Consider the following 27,131-nt stretch of genomic DNA (forward strand, 5'->3'; position numbering starts at 1 on the left):
TGCCCAAGACGTTGTTTTTTCTTTAAAAATGTCAAAAAGTGGGTCTAAAAAGTGGGCACCCTGGGTCGCCATTTTGAAAGATTAAAAGGGCACAATGTGTTAAGTATGTCGAGTCTGAAATGTGACCATACCATATCATATCATACCATATCAACATATCGTGTTTACCCTGGTAAACACGATCTCTTGTGGAATGTCGATCTAACCATTTAGGAATTGTCCAGGTGTTTCAGTTGGTGAGCATCAAGTGTCACTATACACTGGCTTAAAAAATACAGTAACTGGAAGATGGAATATTCACTTTTCCTTAGGAAATATATATACGCTGTGGCGCCTCCTCTGGTCAGCCAGGTAACCCCACAGGTAACCACCATCATCCCTATAGGCACCTAAAATATTATATTATATATAAGTATATAAGTATAAACAGCTTGTTCAAAATATATTTATCTAGACTACTAAACATATCTAGAAATTAGATTTGGTCTTTTCATGAGACAGAACTAGTGAACATTAGGAAATATATAAAACAAGGCACATAATTGAAATCTATGTGCCTAAAAGGTAGCTGATGAGTTTCCAACATACATTCTGAACACTTTGTTCAGGATCCAAACATCATTCATCACTATGGATACACTGGTAGCACAGTGTTTCCATGACAAAAAGGCTTACTGAACAACATGTGCCACCAAACTGATATGAAAATGGATGAATCAGCTGAGTTCTGTGTGTTTGCTCTGTGGCAGCAGTCGAGCGGCCAGACCTCCAACCAGAAGCAGAGCAGACACCAACAGGATTGGGACAGCACAGCTCGTGTCCACCAGCTTCCCAAAGACCATGTTTCCCATGATAGCGGCTATGCGGCCAACTCCCGTGAAGAAGCCAAGAGCAGAGGACCTGAAAAAGACCGATGACATGTGTGAGTAGTTTATTAGACGTAGATTAAAAAGAGCATGTTAATGCACATGCAGAGACTAAAATGAAACAAGGATGGATAGGATCAGGAACGAGTACATCAGAGGAACAGTGCGCGTTAGATGTTTTGGAGATAAAGTCAGAGAGGCTAGACTGAGATGGCTTGGACATGTACAGAGGCGGGACAATGAGTATGTGGGTAGACGAATGCCGAGGTTGGAAACTTGGAACTGCCAAGCAGGAGGAAAACAGGAAAAGAGGAGATTTGGCTTGGAGGTATGTAGTGAAAGAGGACATGAAGTTAGTTGAAGAGGAGTCAGGGGACAGGGTGTGATGGAGGCAGATGATTTGCTTTGGCGACCCCCTGAAGGGGACAGGCGAAAGGAAAAGAAGAAGATGACACCTTGCGTGTCCACGCCTCTCTATTTATGCCTTGTTTCTCTCTACAGCAGAATAAAAAATAAAATCAATACAGCTATCGTTTACCTTAGCTGTGTGGGGTAAAGCTCTGTTCCTATGACATCCAGTGCATTCCAGGCGATGACAGAGACTCCACTGAACACACAGGACAGGACCAGACTCTGGCCTTTAGTCTGGACCATGTAAATGAGAAACACACTCACGCTGGACATCAGCAGACTGCAGACTGTCACGTACACACACACACACACACACACACACACACACACACACACACACACACACACAGCTAAAGTTAGACATTTACACTGCTAAAACATTTTCTAGCCTAATTGTATAATTTTGGACGGTATCTCAATTTAAAGATGCATTTTCAGTTTACTAAAGAGATGGCGTTACCTCATTTAGTCTTGTTACTGAATACTATATAGCAATGAGTGCTATCAGAATATATAGCTTTAACAAAAATATATAATTAAACGTCCCTGCACACACTGCTGCGTTTTCGGACCCAGATATTGTAGTGAATTTTGGGTGCGCCGTTGTTTTCACTATTATTCCGAAAAATGCACCAGACTGCAAGGACTTAATGCAAAAAACAAGCTCATGGCTTTATTCCCACCTTAAATGACAATAGTAACTTAAAATGTACATGCTCCACACATCTTTGAATCAGTATTAAACTATCAGATAGTTTGGATAACTCAATATTTTGTTATTTTTTATTATTATTTATTTCAAGATTATTCTGATGATTTTAGAGACAGTTCTAACTCGATAGTATTATCAGATTATTAACTCCATGTACAGAAAATCTAGCCACTATCCAGTGATTGACTGGGGGTGGGGGAAGATGGTGAGCAGACTTACAGAGCAGTGTCTTGCCTCCTATGCTGTCCATCATTATAATGGTGAAGATGTTTCCTGGGAGGTTGGAGGCTGCCGTTACAAATCCCTCCATATAGACTGACAACAGAACACACATCAAACATTTAGAGGATTTAGATTATAAATCCATAGTTCCTAAGCTGCTGTACACATCCATGCTATTATGATCATCATCATTTTACTAAATACCATGTCAATATCAATACAGGATATTAGAATAATTATCAAGCCTTTGTTTGCCTTTAGGTGGGGGATGGGGGGGGGGGGGGGTGTTAGCTAAAGTGCCAACGCATCTAGTAACCTCACAGTTGAAGGAACACATCATGAACATGCTATAAGTCTGTATCAGATGCTATCTAAGTCTACAGAAATGCTATCTAAGGGGGTAGGGTAAGTGCTATGGGCCATGATGGAGTCTAAAAAGGTGGGTTTTCAGACTACGGCGGAAGATTGGGAGTGATGCTGCAGTTCTGACTGCAATGGGAAGTGCATTCCACAGTTTTGGAGCCAGAAGGGAGAAGAGTTTGGGACGTGTGGAGCGTTGTCCCGGCGTTTTTAGTGAGGGTACTTCCAGCTTCCCTGCGTTGGCTGATCTGAGTGCGCGGGAGGGTTTGTAGGGTTCAATGGCTGTGTAATGGTGAGAGTGGCCGTCAGCAACACCTGCTGTATTCTTACTATTTTCTGCTGCTGACTCCCTCCCTGCGCTCGAGGGAAATACTGTGTACCAGTGTGAATACTGATTTGTTTGCAGAGGCACTTCCTTCTTGACAGTTCTAATTTCTTTATTTAATTAAAGGCAGGTTATCCAACTGAGATCAGGCGTAATTGATGCAGTCATGCCCGAGGTGATACTCCTGGGTGACAACCTGTATTTCATGGCCATTCCTTGTACTGTTGAGGGAATGATATTGCGCCCTCTGGTGTACCCAGAGCGTCACAACATATTTTCAAACTCCAGCATATTGAACCCTAGCATCTTTATTCTGGAGGGAACATATGACCCGTTGTGAGCTTGTAGATCGGTTAATTGTTGGCAAAGAGATTTGGTGTAGAGGGGGAAACAGAGTACAAAGCCAAACCTCAGTCAAGTATAGAGAGTTTAAGAATCCTCAATAACAGGTGCAATACATTCAGTTTATCGAGTCCTACAGTATAAGGTGAGTGGGACAGAAGGCTACCTGCTGTTTTAACAGGGTAGCAGTTGGTGTGGTTGTTGAGGGAGGAGGACCGAGACATGTTGGAGCAAGGAGAACCTCCATCCTCTGCTCTCTTAAACAGCTCTGGAAACCACATCCACAGACCATAGTACCTACGCACACACACACAAAAGAAAGTCGGAAAAGCATGCACACCCCATACAGACATACATGGGAGAGCATTGATTTATGTTAAAGATAAATCAAAGATAAAGTTAAAGGAGGAAGTCAGTCTCCGGAAAAAAAACAAGCCAGGACTAAATGCCCCAAATCACAGGAGACATAATCAGAAGTAGAAATCATAAATTTCTAAGGAGAGAGAATCCAGTAGCCATATGGTAAACAAGACATGCATTTCTCCTCCTGCATGCGTTGAAAATGTGAAACTTTTCCTTCCCAGCGGTGTGCTTGTCTTCTTGACTTACCCAAAGGAGATGCAGTAGAAGATGATCACCAGGGAGATGCTTCTGGTCCTCAGCTGTCCTCTAAACAGCTCTCTGATTGGTCCCAGTATCTAAAGCAGTAAACACAAACACATTATAAAACATATCATCTTCAAGGACCACGTCACAAAATGCAACGCATGAACTCAACTTTACAGCAACTGCTACTGACTAAAGACCATACTGAAACTCTTTGCGCAAAGTACTGTAGCACACAGCTTAGACTATCAGTTCCTTGTTTCTGTTTTCGTCTCTTTGCATTAACATGCCTCTTGAAATCGTATGGATGCACAGTAAAGGTACTGTATGCACTTTATATGTGCTATTACCTTTTTACAAAGGCCTATGGGTCCGTGCCTCTGTCCTGTATCTCTAGCAGCTGGGGAACTGGTACGCAGACCAAAGATCTGTGAAACACCAACAGATGAGAACTGAAGAACCCAGCAGTTTTTATTTTAAACATGGTCGCCACAAATGCTATTTTCAGAGGCGTGAGCCATGCCCAATCGACTTATTTCTGTGAATGAACTGGTAAAACGTAAATATGATATGCACTGTTAATACTTCAAATGTTCGCAGGACATAATGGATTGGGTCTTTACAGCTCCAGAAAACCTACATCTTTTTCATTTTAACATTTGCGAACATTTATTTGTACAGTGGATTAAGGTTAAATAGTATGGTTAAACAGAATGAGATTCTTACTGGGAATGGCTTGTGTTGGCCCCAGTGGTTCACATGAAACATTATGCTGAACACGTGGACCGCTTCTTTCTCCCGACCAGCCTGACAGACACAACAACTCATCATGAAGATGCTTCTATGTCTGTCACAAAAGCAACTGTATTCCTACTACTACTAATTTTCTACTAATCTTTCTTGAATGATTACCAATTATTCTTATTCTTATGTTATAACCCATTCCCGATCCTACAAATGCCTTCTAAATCTGTGCCTTCTAAAAACTTTACCCCCAAATTAATATATTGTTTTATAGCTAATATAACAGCTTAATGGCGATTTATAACACAATGTAATGTAATATAAAGCACTTTCATGTTTCCCACCTCCATGAGGAACTTCGGGCTCTCTGGTAGCAGGAGTCTGAAGACGAGAGCTGAGGAGAGGCTGGGAATGGAGCAGAGAACCACAAACAACCTCCAGCTCTGGAAGTCCAGACCCCACAGGGGAAAGTGGACCCACGTCCTGGGAATGACCAACCATGCCAGGCCTGGAGAGACCGGACCAAGACCCACAGAAAGCTTACTTCGTCGTATCCACTTGAAAATACCAAAAACCTCTAATGTGGTTGGACGACGGAGGTCTTTCTGCTACAAAGCCCCATCTGATTGCAATAATCTTCCTCTATCTCTTAGATCTATTTAATCCGTCATCAGTCGCAGCTTCTAAACTGACAAGTACAAGCAATGGAATACACTGATGTATTTGCACTGTGCCCTTCTTTCCTCTGTTGTTTAACAGCTGATGATGTGGTGGTTGGTAGGGTGGATGGAAGAGGGTGAGCAAGCTATCTGTGTATAATATATATATATGTATCTGTAGTGTACCGTTTGTAATGTTTCTATGCATCTTGTTCATGTTTTATGGGTCCCCATTGATAATGAGATGCTGTATCTCAAGGGGCCTTGATCTGAAAGAGTGAAAGAGTGCTGTTAGCGTGCATGGGCATGAATAAAGGTTATCTTTCAACATTTCTTTTGCTGTCTTAACAACACCCATACATGTGCCCAGAGTTGTTTCCTGGTGCAGAGAGACAGACAAACCTGCAGCCAGGATGTTTCCTGCCATCCAGAAGGTGGCCAGTGCACTGATCATGGATCCTCTCCTCAGCCGTGGCAGGAACTCCGAGAAGTACGAAAATATGACGGGAATTGAACCGCCAACTCTACAGGTAAGGTATAAAAAAGTAAAAGTACTTGTTAAAGCTTGGATTTCTTTTGTTACACCATCCATGTTGAGCTGTTTAATTGTGTATATATCAGGGACCTCTCAACCCAACCCAACACTTGCTGGAGGCAGGATTTAACTTGACCATTCAGTGTTACAGGTCAGTCTTTCAATCCAAAGTACAGTTGTAGAGTGTGGTGCTTCTCACCCGACACCGCTGATGAATCTCAGAAGCAGGAAGAGCCAGAACTGCGGAGCCAGACTGGCCAGTCCTCCAAACACCCCATTGATAGTCAGAGACACCAGCAGGACTCTGCGGCGCCCCCTCTGGTCAGCCAGGTAACCCCACAGGTAACCTCCCACCATCATCCCTATAGATAATGGGTATGCGTCAGACATCATCATACCCGAGAGGTTATGCGGGAAGCCTACTGAGTGGGAAAGAATACTTTCTGGCCTTGACAGCTCATACATCCAAACAGAAAAGTCCTATCTGATTGTATCTTTGGTAATAATATCAAAGAACACTGTCCCACTGTCTGGAACTTGCAAAAATGTAGCTCTTTATTCGGTCGACGTTTCGGTCATAAGACCTTCATCAGGACAGACTGAGACAATGTCCTGTCTGTCCTGATGATCTAACGCAGTGGTTCCCAAACTTTTTCATGTCAAGGACCCCCAAATTGACACTATTTAGCCCGTGGACCCCCATTTGAAGAAATATGCCAGAGACCCCCATAAGAAAAGATTTTCATGGCTCTAGCAGTGATTCTCAACCTGTTTAATTTCAAGGACCCCCAGTTTGACATGTATTAGTCTACGGACCCCCATTTAATGGCATTTCTATCTCTGAGACCCCCAATTTATATTGTAAAATCAATGTTAATTTAACTCTGAGTGTACAAATGAAACCAAATGGACCCTAGGGGAGGGTCCATTAGCTGGGGATCCCCTGGACCTCCCTCAATGACCCCTGGAACTCCCCGGACACCACTTTGGGAACCACTGGTCTAAACGACCGAAACGTCGACCTAATAAAGAGCTATTTGTATGAGTTCATACTATTACTAACCGAGGAAGATGCTGGCGGTCAGCAGGCCCATGTCAGAGGAGCTGAGGAGGAGGTCACATCTGGCAGTAGGAAGGAGGAAGGAGACACACAGTATTTCCACTGCATCGCTGGCGTTGGCCCAACCACAGGCCAGTAACAGCAACACATGGAACAACCCAAAACCTGGGGACAAGGTAGACATTTAGCTGATGACCTTGTTTTAGTTCTGGATAAGCTGAGATTGATGATGACAGAGGGTTTTTTTTATACAGACTTCAGATCATCTAAAAAAAATCAAACACATCTAACACATCTAAACCGAGAAAGCACCCGTGTCATTTTAGATTTTTGCGTCGGGTATTCAAAAATGGCAGATATGCGAGCTTGCACATCTGTTATTTTTTTACATTTAAAAAAAAATGTTCATAGTGTGAGAACTACTGTTTTAGAAGGCATTTGTAGAATCGTCTTAAAGGACAACTTTCTTTTTTTTCATCCAAGGTTCATGTTTTAGGTTGTTATTAGAGAAAGTAAAAGGTGAGTGTATTTTTTTTTCTCCATTTGCTGCTTTCTTTCGTTTTAGGGATTATAGCCGTTTTTCACAGGGGGGCGGGGGCATTCGAGCACGGGGCTAAATAGGTATTTATTTACTAAATTTTATAGCGATTTTTTTATTTTTTATTTATTATAGTCTTATTAGACACCAAGAGATTATATTTGGCCACAAAAGATCACGGGATCTACTGAATGTGTCAAACTGGCATATTGAGCCTATGACACACAGTGTGGCTTCCCCCCAGTAGGCCTCCTTCACATTCAGTAGATCCTGCGATCTTCTGCGGCCAGATGTAATTTCTTGGGGTCTAGTAGGACTATAGTAAATAATAAAATAATAAATCGCTATAACATTTTGTAAAGAAATACCTATTTAGCCCCATGCTCGAATGCCCCCGCCCACCTAAAGCTAAAATCCCTAAAACTAAAGAAAGCAGCAAATGGAAAAAAATTACACTCACCTTTTACTTTCTCTAATAACAACCTAAAACATGAACCTTGGTTGAAAAAAACTAAAGTTGTCCTTTAATGGGTTAACTCACCTGCTTCTTCAACGGCTTCCTCATATGTTAACTTCCTCTGTGCACTCCCTTCAGCATCACAGGTGTGGCTTACTGTGCTTCTATCAAAAATGGTTTCGCCTAGTATGAAGTGGACGCACGCACGCACGCACGCACGCACGCACCACACACACACACACACACACACACACACACACACACACACACACACACACACACACACACACACACACACACACACACACACACACACAATGTTAGGCCTATTACATATTTTAAGGAAAGGTAGGAGCTATACTGCATCAATAATGCAAGGTCAAGCCTAGGGCTGGGTAATCTGATAATATTGCAAAAATAACAATAATACCCTCATATTGATATTGTGACAATATTGTGGGGATGACTATTGTTTCTTTCACAAAATGTTTACAGTTTTACACAATTCATTTTTGATAAATAAAGGCAATAAAGGCAGGGTAAAGGCAAATAGTTCATCCTTTAAAACCAAGAAAAGTTAACACTTTAATATATGCCATAGCACAATATGATCTAAAATGTCTGATGATATCTAGTCTCATCACAATATAGACACAGTATTCCTATTCTGCTTTCCTTGTAATACAGCCAGGCTCATGGTTACCAGTCTCATGCATGCTGAAGAAGTGGCAGTTAAATTATCAGTAAATGACATTTGGGTGGATTGGACACTGGAGCTTCTCTGCTCTGAGGGTGGAGGGAAGATTAGATAACCGACCTCTCTCCTTGAAATAACCATAAAATACCTCAGGTCAAATAACTTAATTATCACAATTTGGAATTATACCTCCCCTCTCCTAAGTATACAGATATATTAATATGAATATTAATATTAATAATAGCCATAATATTGTGTATTTTCGTTATAACCAAAATACTGAACCTAAGCCCACTGTCTTGTCTGACTCTGTGGGACTTTTCTGACAGCAATTTGAAAAACATCAATGATCACAACAACATTAGAGATCATCACTACCTTCATCTGAGTCTAGGTCTGATGGATTCGGGTCATCATCGCCGACGAGAAGCGGCTCGCGTGCCTCAGCATCACCGGACTGCGAGCGACGAGACATCGAATGTACACTATCTGGAGTCACAGGATTTGATTGGTCACAAGTATCTGTGCAACAGCCAATACCGCCATCCCGTCACACACACAAATACCGGTCTGTATAAACCAAAATGAATGAAACAGCTGGGCTGATTTGGCTAAAAACAAAACGGTCCCGATCCCCAAAACCACTGTTACGAAAACTATAAACAGGAAGTACGTTTAGCCCGCATACAATCAATCAAAGACACTGTATTTGTCGATACAATTCTACTTGGCGATGGACTCACTCGAGTCCAAAATCTGAGTTAAATTCTACATAGTATCACTGATTGTAGTTGTATTTTGTTACACCTGAGCTCAGTCTTCGCGGCGCGGCCCATGGAGCGTAACAAGTACTACACGGAAACTGGTAACCTGTCGAATTCGGTGACTCTCTAAAATCAAGGCAAGCGCATCATCTGTAGCCTGACACTCAGTCTGAAATTTCATTTCGTTTCACTTCATTATTCATATTCTGAATCGCCAGAACATATTTTCTTAATGGGCGTGGCTAGCGATTCAGGGCTGGAGCCAGGCTACATCATCTGCACAAATCGCCATCGAAGTAGCCTCGGAAACCCCTCAAAACAAAACAAAAAAACAATCATATTTTGAAACACTAATATGGAGATTGCAAAACAGTCTATCTCCTAATGTTTTTCATACCAGATTTCATTGTCATTTGATTTTTATTGTATTTTTATTATGGCTATTTAAGTATTTATTTGATGCGTCCTGTTTTATTTAATTATTTGTAATAATACTTAAAATATCACTAGCACTTGTCAACCTTTTTCTTTGTTCATTGGATTTCCCACAGATTAGAAAAGAAGCATTCAATAAAAACGATTTTTTTTTAAACAATGTGCATTTTCCCCCCACTTGACTCTGTCTGAAGTCACATAATTCGATAGGTTACCCACTGTGCTGTCACACTGGTAAGCACAGGGAAGCGGACCCGTGTGTGTGTGTGTGTGTGTGTGAACAAACTGAACTGAACTGGTGGGTGTTTTTGTTTTAAAAGATTTTGAAGATGGCGACCAGTTCGGAGCGCAGTCCACCTCCTTTCCCCGACTCCGAGGACCAAGAAGTGGAGTCCGAAGGAGTCGGCCTCAGCGACGACGATGCAGACGAAGACGACCTTTTCACAAGTGCAGTGCGTGTCACTTTGAACCTTATCGATTATAGCATGTTGATTGATTTACTGCCAACTTCCTGGGCAACCTGGCTGTGCTAGACCAAGAATAAAGATGCCATGGATGGAATCGTGACGTCACAGCCAACCGTCCTCTAGCGGAAGTGCTGTAGAGCGACTGTTGTAGAAAAATGGTCACGCGACACTATCTGTGACGTCACTAACTCATCCGTGGCATTTATTGTAGGCTAAACGTACTACCAAGCGAGCTAACTTTAGTAGCTACTATAGCAGTTAAGCTAACAAGACACTTTTATAGTGGGGAAATGTTCGCTAAGTTGTAAACGTTATTTTCACGAGACACTACTTACACGGCCCAGGTAATACGATCCGTTTGAATTCTAACACGTAGCGAACAATTGCCAATTCATTGTACAACTTCTAACGTTCATTGAACAAATCTGTGCAAGTGATTGTGGTTTATATGTAGCTAACTTTTTCGCTCTCTGACTTTGTTTTATTTTATCGTTTTGCATTATGATTACGCTAATGAAAGTAAGTCTTCACTGACTGATCAAAATCCAGTCTTCATGTTGTGCTGTTGGAGAAGTCAGGCGTGTTGTTGTTGTCATTCGGTTTGGTCTTTTAACTAGCCAGGTAACCGAGACTAACGTTACTTCCTATTCGGTGTAACGGTGTGGTGATTGATTTGATTTCGTCTTTTACTGTTCCATGCCAGCCTTGGCATTTTCCTAAAATCTGACCTTCACCAAATGCATTTTCACCAAATCTAGCATTAGTATCAACGTTTGAGCTTTACGGATCAAGTCTAGGTTGAAAGCAGTAAATCAGTTTGTGTGTAGTTTGTTGCTGTCGGCGACATATTTTGGCTGAGTGTGTTAAGTGCCTTTGTAATTTACCTTAACCTTTGGGTCTGATTTTGTTGACACAAGCTAAGCTCCGACAAGCTCAGACAATGATCACCAATAAGTTGTTGATGATTGTGAGGCTGGATTTTACTCTCAGAATGTTCCCCATAATATTAAAGTAAGAGTAACAGTGTTATAGCTCATATATTTACAAAGGTTAAACGGTCATAGTTTTAAAAGTATCTGAGTTGTAGCTGAATATGTTTAATAATTAATAAAGCATATAACCGTTAAGCACACAGTATTTTGAAGCACCTTGACTTGTGCATCATACAGTGCAGGGACATTCGAGTTCAAGTTGTTATTTTTTATTTTATTTTATTTTGCCAAAAATATATAAATATATTGCCAAAGTTTAAAATGTGCACACAACAATCACACATTATACCAAATATTCATCTTAAATACAGTCAAAGGCAAAAGTACTTTTGCAGAGCTGAACCTCCCGTCGTCATGTGAGTCTCAGATGTGGTCACATGGTCAGAACCCGGATGTTTGACTTCTGGCTGACAATGAAAAGTTCAGAGGCTAGATTGGAAAGTTGCTGTCTTTGGTTTCTGTACTCTGTGGAACTGATTAGTCAGCAGTAACAGATTTACGGTATCTTATGGGGATGTTTTGAAACGGAGCGACTGATATCTATTGGTGGATTCTCTCTGCGTCTGCCTCCTTCACATTACACAACATGCCATTAAAAAATATATATATATAATCATGCAGGGGACTGCATACTGGGAGCAAGCTCTCTTGTCCAGATGAAGAAAGTTTTAAATATGAACAGTCAGAATAACCAACACACAAGGAATGAACAGTGAATGTTGTTTACTTTTCGGAGCACATTTATTATTTTATTTCTTTCCCCTTTTTGGGGGGGGGGAAGCTTTTTATAGGTTTAAACTAAGATGTTACAGGAAATGGCGAGATAGAGATATGGAGAGTGACATGCAGCAAAGGCCGTCAGGATTGGGACTTGAACCTGTCGGGCAACATTGAACCTATAGGTGCTGGACCCCTAGGCCAGCAGTCTGGGCCTTTTTTTAGAGAGTTACCTATATTTAATTTTGTATACATTTTGAAAGATTATTATTATTATTCTGGAAGCGGAGAGGCTTAACCACTCCACTATCAGGACTCAGGAGGCGAATGAATATTCCTTCATTTTATGTGGCTTTTGAAGATTACGCCATATGGCACTATGGCAGGCAGCCAAGTCTGGGATTTTTAATGTTTGTTTAGAGGACTTATGATGTAATTTGTTTTCCAACCAAGTGCATGGTTGGAAAACACTTTAATGTTTGCTTAGGGCAATTATGTCATTTTTTTGTTTGTTTAGGACACTACATTTCAACGTAAGACGTCATGTGGCCCTCTGGCCGATATAAATACAGTGGGTGCCCCTCACTTCACACAATTATTTTTCCTTACTCCGTAGATTGAATCTCCACTGATCACAATGGACACTGCGCTGCCAACGGACCACTTCATAACCAGTCCACCTGACCTCACCATTTCCCCTGAGTCGCCTAACGATCCACTGAGCGACCTTGGCAGCAGCCTGTCGGCTAACGAGCCAGCAGCCAGCGAGGCCACCAGCGAACCCTCGGATGATTTCTTCGACCTGATGAGCAGTGAGGCGGATTCTCCAAGTGATGCCATTCCCATAATGGAAAGTTCCACAGCGGAAGAGAAAGTTGCAGCAGTGACCGAAGTGGCTTCAGATGAGCCGTCGGATGACTTTGTTGATCTGTTGGGAAATGAAATTGACGCTACAGGAGAGGAGACACTAGTAGACGCTGAGGATGTTACTGTTGACCCAACAGCACATGCAGCTGATGTTCCATTTGCAGGCACCGTCACTGATCCCCCGGGTGATGACACACCAGGAAGTGTCGTTGACCAGGAAGTAGAAGAACCTTCCGATGCTCCGATATTAGATGAGGAAGTAAAAGCACCTTCCAGTGCTCCGCTATTGGACCAGGAGGTGAAAGAACCTTCCAGCGCTCCTCTATTGGACAGTGCTCCGCTATTGGACCAGGAGGTGAAAGAACCTTCCAGCGCTCTATTGGACAGTGCACCGATATTGGACGAAGAGGTGAAAGAACCTATCAGTGCACAGATATTGGACGAGGATGTGAAAGAACCTTCCAGCGCTCCTCTATTGGACAGTGTTCCGCTATTGGACGAGGATGTGAAAGAACCTTCCAGCGCTCCTCTATTGGACAGTGTTCCGCTATTGGACGAGGATGTGAAAGAACCTTCCAGCGCTCCTCTATTGGACAGTTTTCCGCTATTGGACGAGGAGGTGAAAGAACCTATCAGTGCTCTTCTATTGGACCAGGAAGAGAAAGAACCTTCCAGTGCTCCGCTATTGGACGAAGAGGTGACAGCACCTTCCAATGCTCCGCTATTGGACCAGGAGGTGACAGCACCTTCCAATGCTCCGCTATTGGACCAGGAGGTGACAGCACCTTCCAATGCTCTGCTATTTGACGAAGAGGTGAAAGAACCAGTCAGTGCTTCGCTATTGGACGAGGAGGTGAAAGAACCTTCCAGTGCTCCGCTATTGGACATCAGCGATTCACCCACCAATGACACAACACTGCCTCCGCTTGTTCCTGTTAGTGAGATCATCGTGGCCCAGCCCACAGTCACAGAAGTGAAAAAAACTGCCATTCAGACACCAATCGATCTGTTCGAAGATGAGCCCAGCGACCTGTTCACAGCACCATTGCTAGCCAAGTCTGCCAAATACCCACAGAAGAGCCTCTTTGGTGAACCAGATGAGGACCTATTCAGTGAACCGCTCAGGGCCACTAATACGGGTCCCATGAAGAAGACTGTTGGTTTTGCCAACAGTGTCGAGCACGAGCACAGGGACAAACTAGTCTCAACCAAACTTGGCGGCAGTGGTCATTTAGGGGCTGGACCCCTGAGTGACGAGCCAACTGACATCTTCACCGAAGAAGCCGTTGCCACAGTGACCAGCGTCGTCAACACCAGCAGTGATGTCACCTCCAAAACGAATGGGGTTCATTCTGAAGAAGACGCAGACATATTTTCTGGTAAGGTCCCTAGCAGCATGCATGCAGACATGGTGTAGGAGAGACTGACATGTATGGACAGCTGAGAGGGACACGTGCAGGAGAGATGGACAGTAGGAAACCATTGAGGGAGATGGTGTAGGAGAGACACAGTAGGAGATGGTTTACGAGACAAATGTTAGTAAATCTGAGAGGGAGACAATGTAGGACAGCTGAGAGGAAGACTGTATAGGAGACAAAGACAGGAAGCTTGAAAGGGAGATGGTCTAGGTGAGACTGACAGTGGGAAATCTATGAAGAAGACAGACGGTGTAGGAGAGACAGACAGTAGGAAAGCTGAGAGGGAAGGAGAGGCAGACATTGAAGCAAAATTCCAATACCCAGAATCTTGGCCACTCGCTCACTTAAACTCGGTCACTCCAGCATGTGAAATTGGTGACCTGATGAAATTATGTGACAATCGTGTAGACGTCACATAACATCAGTGTCTGAACGTAAACCATTGTAGTTTGTCCACAAGATGGTCACATATGTCGGCAGGTCACCAATTTCACTGTAACACCACCATGCTGGAGTGACCGAGTGTGAGTGAGCGAGTGGCTGAGATTTGGGGTATTGGAATTTGGCTTGAGAGGGAGATGGTGTTAGGAGAGACAGGTGGTAGGAAAGCCAAGAGGCAGTCGATGTTGGAGAGACAGACAGTAGAACAGCAGATAAGGATGTGAGTAGGAGAGACAAACAGGAAAGCTGAGAAATGCCGTGTAGGAGGGGAAACAGGAAAGCTGACTGTAGGAGAGAGACAGTTGTAGTGGGATCTGACCAGCAGGGGTACAATACATGAGTCACAAGATGTTTTATCATCTGATTAAGGGATAAATGTGTTGTTGCATCATGTTGCAATCTGACCCGCTCACAACTCACAAGGTCACGAGTTTAAAACCTCCCCTGTCATTGTGGGGGAAATGCCATTGCTGCATGCCAATGCTGGGAAATATAACGTTCTATAGGTGTTTTAATCAACAATATACAAAAAGATATTGAAACGTATTTTGGTGTTGTTGTCGTGGTGTTTGTTCAACAGAAGCTACAGTGGAGTTGTCTCTGGACAGTCCCAGGAATGACAGAAAGAAGGAGACAACCAAACCCTCTGTGTCTGTCCCCTCCCTGTCTGCTGCTACAAGCCTGTCCACACCTCTGCCTGCCACCCTGGAGGAGGTATTCCATTCAGTTTTAATGTATTATATTGCACTCTATTATTATTTTACTCTGTTGTACTACATTACATTATATAAAGAACAAAGTCTGACAGCACTGCGGTGCTGCTCGAGGCTGTCCTCCCATGGGTCACGCTTAGGGTCAGCATAGATTTCGTTATATAAGAACCTTGTTCCAAAAATAAGCGACAGACTATTAATTATTTGTACAGCTGACCAGTGACCACCCCCATAGTCAAATACTTGACTAGTCATCTGGCTCTTATTGGCTGAAGGTATTTTAGTCAGGTGTAAGTTGAGAAACATTATCAAGTCAGTTTAATCAACAGCATTACTGTTAAATCCAACAGTTATCCACAAATAATCACAAATAATAAAATATAGTGACTGTGCCAATGTAGATTATTATAATAGAGACAATACAAAAATGACTGCAACTTTGAACCTGTATCCTCCTGTCATCGTATTGTGAAGAGGACGTGAAAATCAGTCATGACTCTTTAATTAATTCAGTCTGTCGAGCTTGCTGCCAACCTGCATAAAATTGGGAATTAAAATAAATTTCTTCGCTAATTTTTCAGCTGGAAGAGGATGAACCGGAAGATAAATTTGAGACCAACATCTCTATCACCAACCCTGAAAAAATAGGTAAGAACCGTCTGCATTATTAGATATTCTACAAATGCAGTTTTATGTATGACCCAATCTTCACTCATCAATGTTTCAATACAGAATAGCTTATCATTGTTTCAGTGACTAACAATATATTTGACAAATTCAAATGTCTATTCATTAAAGAAAAAGTTATACATGCATTTTCATCAAATATGATACAAACTAGAGTGTTACTGTGGTCTCAGCAACTGTGTGGTGTTTATTTCAGGGGATGGTATGAACGCCTACATGGGTTACAAAGTCTCTACACAGGTAGGACTCTGTCTTGTCAACAGCATTTAACTTTATATGCAAGATACCATTATTTATCCTGCGGGTTAACCCAGATATACGGTTAGGATTCACGGTAACGTGTTACTCTCAGAAAAACACAGCCCTAGTTCTGTCAGACCAGGAAACTCCAGCATAGTGCTTATAAAACACTTTACACAGCGCATGTCAGTGGTCTGTTATTTTGAACTGACAAAAACTGACATACACTGAAAACGTTTTTTCCCCAAAAATATTTAGAGTGGCCAATTATTTTTTCCCCCTTTCCCCCCCCCCAATTTAGTTATGCCAATTAATTCCTCCCCCCACATATTTCTGTGTTGTCTTGTCACTACTGTCGTATCCTACTGAATCACCTGCCAGTGACGAGCTCCCACCGGGAGCATATAGGGCCTTCGTCCTACTCCTCCTGCCCAACACTCCCTGCTGACACCCCAGCCTGTAGGATTACATGAAGTGGCAATTATCACCCTCCCCGCCCGGCTTCCCTCCCTCCTGAACACAGGCCAGTTATGTTCGCATAGACGCCCGACAAAGCCAGATGCACCATGGTGGATTCGAACCCACAACCTGCCACCCGAGCACTTATACATAATTGAGATTTTGACTTGAAATCCTTTTTTTTTCACCTGCAAATAAGCTTCAGGATCATCGCTTTGGTTTAAGGACAGCAAGAGTCATGGTCAGGTTTTTGGCATGAAGTCTAATGGGGAAGAGTTCATATTTGGGAGTGAATCTGTAACCATGTTTGGGTTGTCTGTATCTCCAGACCACGCTGCCCATGTTCAGGAACAAGTCTTTCACAGTGAGGAGGCGTTTCAGTGACTTCCTGGGTCTCTATGAGAAACTATCTGAAAAACACTCAGCAAACGGCTTCATTGTCCCTCCCCCACCAGAGAAGAGTGTTCTGGGTAAGTGGAATGGATTTTAACCTGGTTGGGAGACTAGCATTCAGACACCATGGAATGTCTTCATAATGTATATCAGCAGTCACAAGACACACACGCACACACTTGTGTGTGTGTGTGTGTGTGTGTGTGTGTGTGTGTGTGTGTGTGTGTGTGGATCTATACAAAGCTTCACTATTATACCGTAGATCCATTTGGATCTATATATTGTGTAGATCTATGAGGTTGTTTTCAAGCTTTTAGCTTGAAATCAATTTGAAGAGAGTTCATCAATTTTATTTACACCGCACATTTCATACATTGAAGCTCAATGTGGTTGACATTAAAAGACAACATCGAAAACATTTTCTACGATGGGTTGGTCTGAGATCAAATGTCGTTTTGGACAGGAATGACCAAGCTGAAGGTTGGAAAGGAGGATCCTTCATCGGCAGAGTTTGTTGAGAGACGAAGAGCTGCGTTGGAGAGGTAATGTGAAGGAGATTAAGTAATGACATTGGGAACAGTTTAAATATTAGACCAGTGATTCCAACTTCTGCCCTGGGCAACAGGAACACCAAACTAGCTGGTATAGTCCCTTTCTCGTCATACCACAAGCATAGCACTGCTGAACTGTGCAAATATATGTTGCACAAACATATGCGCCACATATTGTATAATTATGTATATTTCCTGTTCTTATCTTGCACACTGTAATTTGCACATTGATACTGCCACTTGCACATTGTCGTTTTCCTTGTAAATTGTTTATTATCCTTGTTCTTGCACCTTTGACCAAAACCAACCTCCTACATTACTGGGAATAAAGATGCTTCAATGAACGGTGTTTCCCCTCAATGCGACGGAGCTCTTTGTTTTGTCGATAAATTAGTTTTGACGTCTCCTCTGTCAGGTACCTCCAGAGGGTGGTGTGTCACCCCTCCCTCATCCAGGATCCTGATGTCAGGGAGTTCCTGGAGAAAGATGATGTACGTTTATGTTTTTGTTACATTGCTAGATCCCTAATGTACAGACATTACAGTCTTAACTGAACCTGTCATCAGATCTGGAAGCCTTTCAGTAGACAAGTATCGTACACTGTATGTGGAACATATTGAAATACTGTTGATTGTTAATATGATCCTTAAAGACATGCATACATACACACACACACACACACACACACACACACACACGTATATGTCTGTGTATGGTATATATTATTTGTGTGTGCAGTTGCCCAGGGCGGTGAACACTCAGGCTCTGAGTGGTGCAGGTTTCATGAAGATGATCACCAGGGCATCAGATGCTGTCAGTAAGATGACCATTAAGATGAACGAGTCAGATGTGGTGAGTAAAGTAGATCTACCATGTTGTAGTTTGACGCCTTGGTCATTTTGAGCTGGCTCTGTAGGGTTTGTCACTGTCACCACCATGTTCCGTTCCGGAGGTCTAGCGTAGTGGAATTCACTTTTTGTCTGCCCCAAACCACAAGTTCTCCTTTTAATTTCAAACTATCATTCATGTTTAAGGAACTGTGGCTGACTGCACCATGCTGCATGCCAACACTGGTTAACATCATGTATACCTAGTTATTAGTGGAGTGTGCAGGCTAGCTTTGCATAAATGTCATTACATAAATTCACAACTTCTTTCAAAACCCCCAAAAGTTTTCAAAGATACCAAATACTGCTGGTTTTCCTCCTACCAGATCAAACCAGTCCCTTATTAGACAAATATATGTATCATGTCATGGTAGGATAGAAATTCAGTATTACCAGTCGTCCCTGAGGAATAGAGTTGAGATCCACTGTTCTACAGTAAATGTTATCAGTGACGAGTCTGACGACTCACAATAGACAGATGATAATGGTGCTATTTTGTTTTGCAGTGGTTTGAGGAGAAACTACAGGAGGTGGAGTCTGCTGACCAGCAGTTCAGGAAGCTCCATGGAGTCGTCGACTCTCTGGTTGGCCACAGAAAAGGTTGGTCACACCCCTTTACTGTCGCCTTCATCATTCATTGGACCTGAGCGTTAGTGGCAGCATAGTTTGTACTCACACCTTATGTTTGTTTCCGTGCCTCCTGTCCAGAGCTGTGTCTGAACACGGCAGGGTTTGCTAAGAGTGTAGCGATGTTGGGTAGTTCAGAGGACAACACGGCTCTGTCTCGGGCGCTGTCCCAGCTGGCCGAGGTGGAAGACAAGATGGAACAGATCCACCAGGACCAAGCTGCTAACGACTCCTTCTGCCTCGCTGAAATGCTCGCAGACTACATCCGCTTGCTGGGAGTTGTCAGGGTACGCACGGCAACACAATGATGTGGTACACCGTGTTTGTTCATTTCATTCTGAGAGTGTGCATAAGGGTGAATTAAATGTATTTACGTTTGTACACTTTCAGAGTTGGATAAATGAACACTGAGGATTTTATTGTGTACTGTAGGATAGGATCGTATGATTTGTTGTGTTGTTGTGTTGTGATTTAGAATAATATAACCATTGTGGCACAGCCATTTATGGCTTAAGTGTCCACGGTTCATTTCCAGGCTTGGGACCTCTTTTGTGTGTCCTATATTTAACGTCTCTTTTGCCCTATAAAATTCTACTAATACTATGAAAAATATATTGATGTCCGTCTTGGAATATAGGATCTAGGATCATATTATGTAGATGTACTATACATATTGACTACCAGATCAGTCTTAAACTATTGTTAGGTTGCAGTACATATATTTGGTGACGTGCTATATAATCAAAGGTTGGTAGAGTATCCAAAACCTGTATGTTATGTAGTTGTGTAGCACATTACTGCCCAACTCTGTATATGGTGCAAGATACTGTACTGTGTTGGATAGGATTCATGAAATCTGAGCGATATGGGGAGGGTTAACCGCTACCGTACAGTAACGTATAGTATATTGTGTACGTATCCCTCAGGGTTCGTTTGACAACAGGATGAAGGCATGGCAGCGCTGGCAGGATGCCCAGACCATGCTTCAGAAGAAAAGGGAGACTGAGGCCAAGCTGCTTTGGGCCAACAAACCTGATAAACTACAGCAAGCCAAGGAGGAAATCTCAGATGTATGACGCAACTCATGCTGCTCACATGCATAGTTAATTGGTTATTCTTAACTGGTAGTTAAAATGTCTTAAAGGCACTGTTGGGTAGAAACGCCAGGGTGTTTTGACTGAGAAATGTGATTTAAAAACTGCAACCGATTGCAATTTTTATGTAGGATGATTGTCACGGCATGGGTTGGGTTGGGTTGGGTCAAATGAATGCCTTTTAAATAGAACTCCCTGTTTTTTGTAAGTGTTCCTGAAGACAGACAAATGCGTCTATTTCTTTCTTCATGTCTTTAGTAGAGTTGAGAAATTCTTAATATTTTTCAACACAGAACAAATGCAATCAATTAATTAAAGTGTGTTTTCTGTTCCAGTGGGAGGGTAAGGTGACTCAGTATGAGAGAGACTTTGACAGAATATCTGCAACTGTACGCAAAGAGGTGCTTCGCTTTGAGGTAAGATGAATTGTAATGCTTTACAAACGTTTATTGGTGAATGCATGGGTTTTACAATGCAGCAGACAATTATAACATTATTAAGGAATTGTCATAATTAGTTCTTGATTATTTAGTTAATCCACAATGTTTCTCATGCATTCAGTGTGTGATGACTTGTCTTTCGTGTTGCAGAAAGAGAAGGCGAGGGACTTCAAAAGACAGATCATTAAATACTTAGAAGCTTTGCTTCAATCTCAGCAACAGGTGAGTTTCTGTTAATTGGAGTTAATTATCAAATGTACAAGAATGTAGCACCAGCTCAGTGGCCTTGTGGTTAGTGTCCTGGGAGGTCGGTTTCGATCCCCGGCTGGGTCATACCAAAGTCTCTTAAAAATGGGACCCAGTGCCTCACTGCTTAGTACTCGGCATCAAGTGTTGGATTCGGGGTAAGTCCCTGCGACATACTAGCGTCATGTCCAGGGGGTGTACTTGTACATCATGTCCAGGGGGTGTACTTGTACATCAAGCTGCCCCACGCTACAGAAATAGGAGATAGGCTCCTCAGCCTGCCCTATGGCAAGGCTTACTTAGTTTTACAAGAATGTAGGAGTCCCACACACTGGCCTCACTGTCACGTTTTCAAATCACTTGAAAGGTTTTGGAATTTGGATATAGAAACTTTGTTAGGCATACATTTCAGTTGTTCATTTTATGCAATGAATACAGTACACAAGGGTCGACTGTTACGTGTATTGGGGATAATTCATGTAATGACACATTTCAGACACATTGTGTACTTGCAAATTCACACATTTCTGTTCACTGAAATTTGTAATTTGAAGCAAAATATGTATTTGTATACATGAGAAGGCATTATTATTGATTTTTAGATTTTTGGGCAAAACCATTTTCCGTAATACCAAATCTCATATATACTACCAAATGTCACAGTAGATTTGTAGACCATTAGGCTTTTGATTATTATAACGATATGCTATATGCACATTTCCTGCATTATATAGTGCAAGGTGTGTGCCATATTTCAAAAATTCTCAAACAATATGGTTGCTATTTTGTCACATGCTAAGCGCCGTTCACAGTACACAGAATATGATAACGATGACAATGAATGTTGTTAAAAACTACAGCATTTTATGAACAATAAACATTGACAGCCATTCAAAGTCCATCAGAACTAGAAGGACAACTGGGATGCATGCACTGACCCTCTGACAGTTTTGTTTTGACCAGAGATGAGGAGTCTATTATGTATAGCCAACGCTATACACGTCCTTGGTGTGAATACCCATATACACGGCATTTATATGCACATATTTTCGAGAGGTCTAAGTCTGATCTATACTCGTTTGTCGACGACGTTGTGCACTGAAAATGGCTCATTTTCAAGCTCAACACGTTGATGCGTTTTGAGCTTAAAGATCGGCTATTTGACCAAACTTGGTATCTGTTGACATCTAGGAACGGCATTGTGGCACGCACCAAAGGCAGGTCAACTAACCTTAAAAAACCCAATTGGCAGGGGACTATGGATGTCTCTAGTACTCTACGTTCTTTTATTAGGCCCAATTGATCTCTTTTTTTTTTAGATCTGGATAAATTAAATGTTTTTTTGTTTATCTACCTTTTTCCTGTCTCCTTTTAGCTGATGAAGTACTGGGAGGCTTTCTTACCAGAAGCCAAAGCCATTGCCTGATCTCTCCTGTAGTGTCACGTCTCTAATTCTCCTGAACCACAGGAGGAGCTGTCTCGTCTTCTCCTGAGAAGCTGTCACTTCTTCTACACTTTACCTCTCTGCCTTCAAACCAAGGATTATTTGTGTGTGCGCGTTGTAAAAGGGAGACGTAATACAATCAACCTGTTTTTCTTTTATATATACTATATAATCACCTTTAACATACAGCTCTGTATTCTATTGTATTAATTGTATATTTTTCATTTAATCACAAATATTTTCTTATTAGATAAAAAAAAAAGACAGAGAAATATTCATATAGAGAAAACACATACACACACAAAGTCAAGGTGTAGTGAATGATTCCACAAATTTCCACAAGGGATAAGAGAAAGAGAGTTGTTCTCAGGATGTTTTCATGATTTGTTGTAAATCAGATTTCTGACATCAGCATTGTTTAACTGTTTACACCAGGCTGCTGTCTTAGTAGATATGGACCATATGAATCTATTCTGTATGCCCCTGTCCCACCTGTTAATCATCTGGCTGATCACTCTGTAAACTCACTAAATCTACAAACCACCATAAACGGCACATTTAAATGTGTTCATGGATCCACACAGGAAGTACATATTGAAAGAAATAGTTAGGTTTTCTATGTTAACCGGAATGCCCAAAACACTCTCGCCCACATTTCTTTTTCGCCCCCAAAACACCCCCTCCCCCCGGTTCTTGTATTCTTGTATTTGTTTTACTGAGAATAAGGTTAGAAATAAGATTAGGGTTAGGCATAGTTTAATGAGGTTAAGTTTAGGAATAAGATTAAGTTTAGACATAGTTTACTTAGTTAGGAATACCTGGTGACGACTGTTCCGAGGTTGACGGATTTGACCCAGTGCGAGCGTGTTTTGGGGCGATCTTGTTTTGTATTCATTTCTTATAATTTATCGTGCTCACAATTAAGACGGTGCCATTTCATTATACTTATTCTGTCTCGGAGGCGGGCTGTGGATAGCTCAATCATGTCACCTGCAGAGGATGTCATCGGTCCATCTGCAGACATTTCAAGTTAATGAAAGCTATAGCCTTTCTGATCCTGGAATTTTAGCATGCTAAAACAGCAGCCAATGTATCGATGAAATGAATAAGAATCCACAGGTCACCTCTGAGACACAGACGTTTCCATGTCACACAGAATTGTGAAATGTATACTCTGCATGTATACTGGGGAGCCATTTTATTTTAAAGCCATGTGTAAATGTAATGCAGTTTAATAGTCTCTGCATGCCATCAGGATAGGAGGGGTGCATTAATGCCAGGTGTACCAGGCGTCCTCTCAATGTTTATGGGGACCCAGATGAAGGAAGTGGCCAATTTTATATTCAACTGAATATATTCAACTTATTCTATTGCCTCTTGGTGATTTAAAGGGATTTGATAAGAGGAAAAAGAGAGGAAACAAAATGCACTTCCACTAGACAATTTTATAAGCACTAGTTGTACTTCTCTTTTACAGTAAAAAAAGAAAAAAACTGCCAATGCTGAGGGGAAGGGGGCGGGGATGAAAAGTGTCATACATGTATATTGGTATAGAGTACCCTTCCCTACAAAGGCAGACGGTAGTAACTATGTTTTGTCTTTCAAAGGTCACGAGTGTGTTTACATTTCACATCCATTATGCATATATATATTCTCAGTACTAAACAACAAATGCTGCTCCAGCAGTAAGTTTGGTAGGACAGGAGATATTTTTTTCCCGCTGAATTTTAGTTCTCATGCAGTTACTGCTCTGTGGCTTTGTAGGGCAGTAATGGATTGTACCATTTCTCTTGGTATAAGGTCCACTACTGGGGATTTTAGGCTGAACTGTTCTAATTGTAAGCCCCCCAGCTACAGCTTTGTGTGGCATTCTAGGTCAACCTATTTTTGGGTATTATGTTTTTAAGTATGATTGATTTCTGTTGTGCAAATGATGACACATAGAACCACATGAGTCTGTGCCTTTTTAATTCTGAATGCTGTTTTCTTCACCCTGTGATGTAAATTTAAATGTGTTGGGAGAACCCTATAGTTGAACTGCTTATGTGTTCCTGGCAGTGTGTCAGTTGAAACTGTCTAGAAATGTACTCTTTGGCACAGGGATTAATGGGGCATTTCACTCATAGTATATCTTAGCGTTAGTGAACATCCAACAAAGATTTTCCAATAGGGTTATGCTCATCAGCTCCCAGAAGTATCTATTATGATTTCCCTGAGCTGTATTTAACACTACATGGAATAAGGAATGGTTCTTGTCATTTTGAGAAAAGCTTTATGATTTGTGCATTTACTGTACCAGAAATGTGTTTTGGTGAAATGCCTCTGGAAATTCTGATAACCATGTTTTTAAATCGACGACAAAACTATGGCCCAGCTAGTTCACAGATCTGTGGTGGGATGTTATTCGGGTTGTTTGGAATCACAGATTCAAGCTTTAATTCCTGCTTCACGTTCATTTTCTGCTGTGTTGCAATGATGCTACACTGTTACTGTTTGTCACGACTAAAACATTACTAATTTTTGACATTTCTTTGCACAAAATGTTTTTTTTTTCTTTTCTACAATCTAAAAAATTAAACACATTTTCAATAGTTGTGGCTGGATATGTGAATTATCATGGTTTTAATTTGTGGGGCTGAGGATAGCGTTGCCCTTGTCACTGTTCAAAGAACATCAGCATGTTCAATTTTAGTTTTAGTTTAGCTGTTCTTTACCCAAAACAAATTGAGCTTGGGTGGAATGCCTGACTTATTTAGTTTTGTGTGGTGGATTTTATATAAACCAATCCATTTCCCCATATCTTGTGTAGGCCTACTTGTAAACTCTGTAGACAAAGCTAACAATCGTCAGATAGCCTATCTTCTGTTTACATGACAATGTAAACTGTTTGTTTTGCTATGTTATAATGACCTCCCAGTTAAAGGAGCAATCAGTGATCCAAATGTATGCAGCCTAATAACTATATGCAGTGTATGTGGAAGAAGCTGTTTGGAGCTGGTGACATCAGGTGGTGTTTGAGTGGCGCTAACCGCTCCAAGGAAGGGCTTTGTGTGTAGGTCTGTATGTTTGGAATATGGAATGTCTGTAGCATGACCTATTGACCCCTGTAGATGATTGTGGTCGGATTCGGGTCACACTGTTGAACAGCAGGGCCATTCGCACTGCTCCGTTCACACAGGTGGGATTTTGTTTTCGCCATTGGTCCATCCTGAAGTCCTCATCTCTGAGGCCGTCTCCCCGGAGGTCAAATATGAAATTAGATAAATCCACAGTGACAAGCATCAAGTCTCCACATGGAGCGCATATCTCCACCAGGCTGGGTTGCCTAGCCATGGGCTGTGTAAGCCATGGGTCGCATCCATCATTCAGGACCCAAGGAAGCTGTAGGGAGAAACGGCATACATGTCCACAACATGATCAGAAGTGAAAGTGCATTTGTGCTATAGATAGAGGCCACTCAACATGCATTTCTAATTTGCGGTTGTATGTTGAAATGTTTTTGTAAAATGGGCCCCTCCTGCAAACTGGATCCACCATTTTAGATTACCTGATCAGCACTAACATGCTGTCTGGGCCAAGGAAGTCTAGGCTACCTCTCTGTGATGCATTACTTTGACAGTAGGCCTACCAGTACCTCCATGCAGTTCTTTTCACCTTTAGTGTAAATATTTTTGAAACATTTAACTAAAATTGTAAGACACTGTGACTGTTTCTCCCTGCGAACAGGGAGAAACCATCATACGTCATAGATTCCACTGAGGACACTTTTCCAGTTATTGTACATTTTCTTTTGATATTCATATCGAATAAAGGAAAGATGTTCACTAGGGAAATTGGGGCACCATATCTTTGTGAAGACTGGGAAGCGTGCAGATTTCCCTTTAGTGCCCATGCACTCTTCTCCACCCCAAAGTGCCCACACTATATGATCATGTTAATATCACAGTAGCAATCTTGTGCCTTGTATAGTTTACATTATATTTTATGCATATGAATTTTCACCCATTACTTTTAGTCCTTATATATATATATATATATATATATATATATATACCTGGTGTAAATGTGATGAGATAGTTGAAGTTGATTTACAAAGCATGTAGGCCTATCTTTTTTCACCCATTAGAGGGCGCCATAGTATTTGCATTTATTGTGTGTCTGCATTAAGGTTAAGTGCAGACAGATCCCAGTTCCTTTTTTGCAGTTTTCTTTCCCTCTTTATTTTAAGGGCCTATAGGCCTATTGAATACTTTACAAGCCAAATTGATCTAGTTTACTAGGAAAGAAAGAAAATAGAGAGACATGTTTGTCTTGTGTAACGGCAAGAAATATAATTATTAAAAACAATTTAAATCGCTTCCTTAGTTTAAACTGTTGCACCTGTAACTGTCCGAAACGTTGGTCTCATCTCTGTGTTCACATTAAAACTTTTGGCATTGGCAGCTATGAGTGTACATTCTTTCATTATTAAGACCCCTAACAAAAATCTTCTACAAGTGAACATATCCACCCAGAGTTCAATCACAAACACACCTACAGTAGCCTGCAGTACATTGCAAAAGAGAGCTAAGAAGCTCTTAGAATCCCTTAAAACCCACAGAGATCCTGAAGGTATTGTGGTGCCTGCACTCACATGAACCAATTAAGGCCTAGATTCTAGGCCATATGGTTCATGTCAGTCCAGGCACCACAATACCTTCAGTGGGTAATACTTT

The 27,131-nt window shown here is 41.7% G+C and overlaps 2 protein-coding genes across 4 annotated transcripts; one reads left to right on the forward strand and one right to left on the reverse strand.

The window, feature by feature from the left end:
• Positions 1 to 172: 172 nt before the first annotated feature.
• sv2 (synaptic vesicle glycoprotein 2) lies at positions 173 to 11,136 on the reverse strand. Its single transcript, XM_083763994.1, has 14 exons — positions 11,085 to 11,136; positions 8,913 to 9,023; positions 7,922 to 8,020; positions 6,846 to 7,007; positions 5,982 to 6,144; positions 5,650 to 5,771; positions 4,933 to 5,096; positions 4,571 to 4,651; positions 4,195 to 4,272; positions 3,848 to 3,936; positions 3,405 to 3,535; positions 2,209 to 2,304; positions 1,405 to 1,564; positions 173 to 900 (listed from the first exon to the last, which is right to left on the reverse strand). The coding sequence occupies exons 2-14, from the start codon at positions 9,007 to 9,009 to the stop codon at positions 717 to 719; spliced, it is 1,626 nt and encodes a 541-aa protein (XP_083620120.1). The 5' UTR covers positions 9,010 to 9,023; positions 11,085 to 11,136; the 3' UTR covers positions 173 to 716.
• snx1a (sorting nexin 1a) lies at positions 10,010 to 25,007 on the forward strand. 3 transcript variants are annotated; one of them, XM_083763993.1, is made up of 16 exons: positions 10,010 to 10,185; positions 12,526 to 13,551; positions 13,630 to 14,155; positions 15,216 to 15,349; positions 15,930 to 15,996; positions 16,232 to 16,275; positions 17,063 to 17,204; positions 17,591 to 17,669; positions 18,094 to 18,169; positions 18,417 to 18,530; positions 19,072 to 19,165; positions 19,274 to 19,479; positions 20,119 to 20,262; positions 20,622 to 20,702; positions 20,877 to 20,948; positions 22,348 to 25,007. In XM_083763993.1, the coding sequence occupies exons 1-16, from the start codon at positions 10,063 to 10,065 to the stop codon at positions 22,396 to 22,398; spliced, it is 2,979 nt and encodes a 992-aa protein (XP_083620119.1). In that variant the 5' UTR covers positions 10,010 to 10,062; the 3' UTR covers positions 22,399 to 25,007. The 3 variants fall into 3 exon arrangements, with proteins under 3 accessions (XP_083620119.1, XP_083620118.1, XP_083620117.1); XM_083763992.1 differs by having other exon boundaries at positions 12,526 to 13,074; positions 13,132 to 14,155; XM_083763991.1 differs by having other exon boundaries at positions 12,526 to 14,155.
• The last annotated feature ends 2,124 nt before the right edge of the window (positions 25,008 to 27,131 follow it).

The sequence above is a fragment of the Protomyctophum parallelum genome, assembly GCF_964188405.1.
Source record: "Protomyctophum parallelum genome assembly, chromosome: 4".
Classification (NCBI taxonomy): domain Eukaryota; kingdom Metazoa; phylum Chordata; class Actinopteri; order Myctophiformes; family Myctophidae; genus Protomyctophum; species Protomyctophum parallelum.

What these genes read in the sequence shown, in the direction of transcription:
- sv2 (XM_083763994.1), bottom strand. Translation starts at nt 9,009, where the DNA reads ATGTCTCGTCGCTCGCAGTCCGGTGATGCTGAGGCACGCGAGCCGCTT. An exon ending in AGACCTAGACTCAGATGAAG is followed by an intron (nt 8,021 to 8,912) that starts GTAGTGATGATC and finishes ACTTCATACTAG; the next exon opens with GCGAAACCATTTTTGATAGA. An exon ending in TTCTACTGCATCTCCTTTGG is followed by an intron (nt 3,536 to 3,847) that starts GTAAGTCAAGAA and finishes GTGTGTGCGTAG; the next exon opens with GTACTATGGTCTGTGGATGT.
- snx1a (XM_083763991.1), top strand. Translation starts at nt 10,063, where the DNA reads ATGGCGACCAGTTCGGAGCGCAGTCCACCTCCTTTCCCCGACTCCGAG. An exon ending in AGACGCAGACATATTTTCTG is followed by an intron (nt 14,156 to 15,215) that starts GTAAGGTCCCTA and finishes TTTGTTCAACAG; the next exon opens with AAGCTACAGTGGAGTTGTCT. An exon ending in AAGAGGTGCTTCGCTTTGAG is followed by an intron (nt 20,703 to 20,876) that starts GTAAGATGAATT and finishes TTCGTGTTGCAG; the next exon opens with AAAGAGAAGGCGAGGGACTT.